Below are 3,772 nucleotides of genomic sequence, written 5' to 3' on the forward strand. Positions count from 1 at the left end.
GCAGAACTCAACAAAAAATTCAATTTCGCGCAGCCCGCCATGGCGAGATACTTCCGTTTGCCTCGTCCATCAGTCTTTTTCTATTTTGCCCTACCGCGAGAAAAGAAATTTTACTTCAAAAATAAAAATGGAAAAATCTAATAATTTAGCCAGCTATGCAGTTTCTAAATTTTGAAACTTGGAGTTATGGACACAGCCATTAGCGGAAGAGCCAACGTCTATCGATACATGAAATCAAATATCAGATTCTCTTCACATTTGGCAACTGACAATTTCTTCCATGTCCTCCGAAATTCTGATTCATCTATCAGTATATTGTGAGAAATGAGTAAAATCGAAGAAGAATATCTGAAGAATTGAGTCCCATCCGAAATGACATGTCTAAAACACCGAAAGATGATAACCTCTCGTGAATAAGTGACCCTGAGTTCAAAGTGCAATAATCTAGATGGAATAAGGAAATGGAAACGATCTTGATGGTAAGTATTCTATTGTTTACTACAATAATAAGAAAAATGATTCGTGGCAGCAGTCACTGCGGTGATTGAGGTCTCTCGAATGCTTAGTGAGACTCGCTGATTTTGGAAACGAGATAACTCATTCACTTGTTTGCATATTCATGTAATTTTTTTTTCAATCTACTCTTTGGTTATTTCTACATAATGGACACCCCCTAGTAAATAATCCACATATGACCATTCATGGAGGAAAATGTGTCATTGGGGGCTACATTATTGCCTCGTTCCATGGCTGGAAACCAATGACTGCTGTGATTCGTAAAATTCTCTAGATGTTATCAAAATTATTATTTTATTGAATTTTTCACCATTTTCCAATGACTTTGGAAGAGTCGAATTCAGTTTCTCCGAGGTGAAAAAAACGTTCAACGCCCTGGAGAGAAAATGAATTACGTCCTACAAAAAGTCTTCCGCATTCTTCCTTCCTTCATGCCGTATGTCTTCCAGTGTCTTCTCGAGACAATCTTGTCTAAGATGCTGAAGAGTATCCTTCTGGCTATCCTCCAGAGTCTCCTTGGGGAAAACCCCGTTGAAGATGCTGGAGAGAATCCTTCTGGCTATCCTCCAGAGTCTCTTGGGAAAAATCCCGCTGAAGATGCTGGAGATAATCCTTCTGGCTATCCTCCAGAGTCTATTGGGGAAAATCCCGTTGAAGATGCTAGAGATAATCCTTCTGGCTATCCTCCAGAGTCTCTTGGGGAAAATCCCGTTGAAGATATTGAATAGAATAATTTCATTTATCTTCGTGCGTATCCCGCAGACAATTCTGTTGAGGATTCTGTTGTGTGGTATGCTCATTGTCATCCCACACAACTCTGCCCATCACAAATCTACTCAAACGTCTCTACTAAAAACCCTACCAGCTGAACGGCCTAAATACAGTTTCTCTTATTATTATTATTCACGACGGTAAATTAGTACTCTGTGGGTTCCATCTAGGAAGACTGGAATTATGACACGTCATTTGGTTCTTCATTCTTTTCATTCGTTCGTGCTATGAGGAGATTGCATAGCAATAAATAAAGTAAATCTATTTCCTCTCTTCAATTCACATTTGGGATAGATTTAAGTCGATTGCCACTTTCTATTTATCTGATTTATACTTCATTAGATTTATATTCAATTAAATACATTTTTTGGTAGAATTAAAAAATATTTTTGTACATTTCCAATTTTTTCATTAAATTGTTCAAGCTTCACTTTCTATCATCTAGAATTTAAATAAATGAAAAATGGTCTTGCCTCTGGCGATGACATTCTCGAGCATCAGTACATCATTTTATTTAATCAAACATTACTTTAGGTGAAAATTATTGTATCATCACGGAACAGGATTCGTATGATATTGTTCTCCCTACATTATTGACATGGAAAAATCGATTGTCGATAATATCAATTTTATCCACCCATGGGGGCACCACAGGAGTGATTATGGTCTAGTGTTTCAAATTTTTTGCCATAAGCGGTTCAGTTGCGAAAAATACAATAACATCGAACCCATTTTAAGGTTCCTTTTTTTCACCGGTAATAATTATCAATTGTATGTGGTGTAATTATCAATAAAAATTGGAATATTGATCAAAGTAATAATATCAGTAAATCATATTTATGTGCAGAATTGAATAACGTTATCGAGGTAATTATCTTCATATTTTCTCAACTATTTCAGATGTTTTCCTTATTTCTGAATTCTTTGAATATTCAGTTTTCGCAACATGATTAGTTATTCGAACAAAATAAAGTAATCAACAATTATAATGACAAAGTAATGAACAATTACGTTGTAACTTCGGTAATCATATTTCTACAGGTTATTATCCAATGCTTCCGTTTGTATTCCAGATAAGCCCCCTGAGTGCAATTTATCTCAAATTCTGATTACAAATATGCAATTAAAACGCGGAACTACATTACCTTGTCTTATCAAATCATCTCGTCAACCCCCCCCCCTTTCCACAATTATTCAGATTTCATCTAAAATGGATGGGAGACAATGCATCACTAAAACGCTGCGTGCATTCAATTCTTCTTCTTGAATCGTCAACTCGTGAAAATTATTAAAATGCTTGAATGCTCGAAAGACATGATTTCAAGTAGAATCGCGGAATTTTCATTTTGAACACTTCATTTGGAACACTTCATTCGATTTCTTTTCAAGTAAGGGCATGCGATTCAGCTCTACAATTAGAATGTAATAAAACCCTTTCGCCATTCTTTCGTTATCAAAATTTGTTTCGGTCTCATTTGACATTTGCTTTTTCTACTGAATAGAATCTACTCTATTTCTCGTGTTCTCCATCTTTGCAGAGTGATGGAAGAAATTATTATTTCGAATGATGAAGTTTTTGAACCCACACTTGAGGAGTTTTTCGATTTACACACACTCATTGATCTTCTGGAGAGTAAAAACTTCGATGCGGGTTTTGCGAAAGTTCGAGCTCCTCAACAATGGCTCGATCAATGGGATGACGTAACTTTGCTACCACCCAATCTGCCCATTTCTCCTGTGGCGCAAAATTTTAAACAGCACGGAGATGGTTACCTCATCGAGAAACACCATTTGAAACGTCCTACTATGACACTATCGGAATATGTCCAGCGAGTTTCGGAAACTGTGTGGCCCTACTCCGATGTGGATGAATGTGAGCATCATTACTGGTCAACATTGAGACAAAATGCACCTACAGTTCTGTATGGAGCTGATATCAATTATTCATTGGGTAAGAGCGTCAGTACATGGAATTTTAATCGTTTGGGCTCAATTTTGGATTCGGTCAAAACAGCACGTGGTGAAGAAGTTGATGGAATTCACCGGCCATATTTATACCGTGGCAGCGCTGGATCGACCTTCGGGTTTCACACGGAGGATTACGATTTGCACTCAATTAATATCCATCTTCACGGCGCACCCAAGGTGTGGTATTTTGTACCTCGTGAAGATGGATATCGTTTTGATCAAATTGTATCCAGTCTGTTCCCCTAGTATATGTGCCGAAAATTCCTACGACACAAAATGTGTCTGTTCCCTGAAAATTTCTTTTTGAAAAATCAAATAAAACGAATCAGAGTTGTTCAACGCCCTGGTGACATCATCATTACTTTCCCGTACATTTTCCACTCGGGCTTCAACTGTGGGTTAAATGTGAATGAAGCGGTGAACTTCGCTACTCCAAGGTGGATAAACTATGGCATGAGTGCCACGCACTGCTCCTGCAGACCCAGTAGGAAAATATCCAGCTTCCATGTGAAATTAA

General features: G+C 37.5%; 1 protein-coding gene across 1 annotated transcript; it reads left to right on the forward strand.

Moving 5' to 3' along the window:
• The first annotated feature begins 2,829 nt into the window (after window positions 1-2,829).
• On the forward strand, window positions 2,830-3,501 carry LOC107047300 (lysine-specific demethylase 4E-like). The gene is made up of 2 exons (XM_015270056.1): window positions 2,830-3,238; window positions 3,302-3,501. The coding sequence occupies exons 1-2, from the start codon at window positions 2,830-2,832 to the stop codon at window positions 3,499-3,501; spliced, it is 609 nt and encodes a 202-aa protein (XP_015125542.1).
• The last annotated feature ends 271 nt before the right edge of the window (window positions 3,502-3,772 follow it).

The sequence above is a fragment of the Diachasma alloeum genome, unplaced genomic scaffold (genome assembly GCF_001412515.2).
Source record: "Diachasma alloeum isolate Michigan unplaced genomic scaffold, Dall2.0 Dall_scaffold_38964, whole genome shotgun sequence".
Lineage (NCBI taxonomy): Eukaryota > Metazoa > Arthropoda > Insecta > Hymenoptera > Braconidae > Diachasma > Diachasma alloeum.

Bases quoted from the DNA above. Each gene is read 5' to 3' on its own strand.
- LOC107047300 (XM_015270056.1), top strand. From the start codon at position 2,830: ATGGAAGAAATTATTATTTCGAATGATGAAGTTTTTGAACCCACACTT. The intron at 3,239-3,301 runs GTAAGAGCGTCA...CGGTCAAAACAG, and splicing joins TGATATCAATTATTCATTGG to CACGTGGTGAAGAAGTTGAT.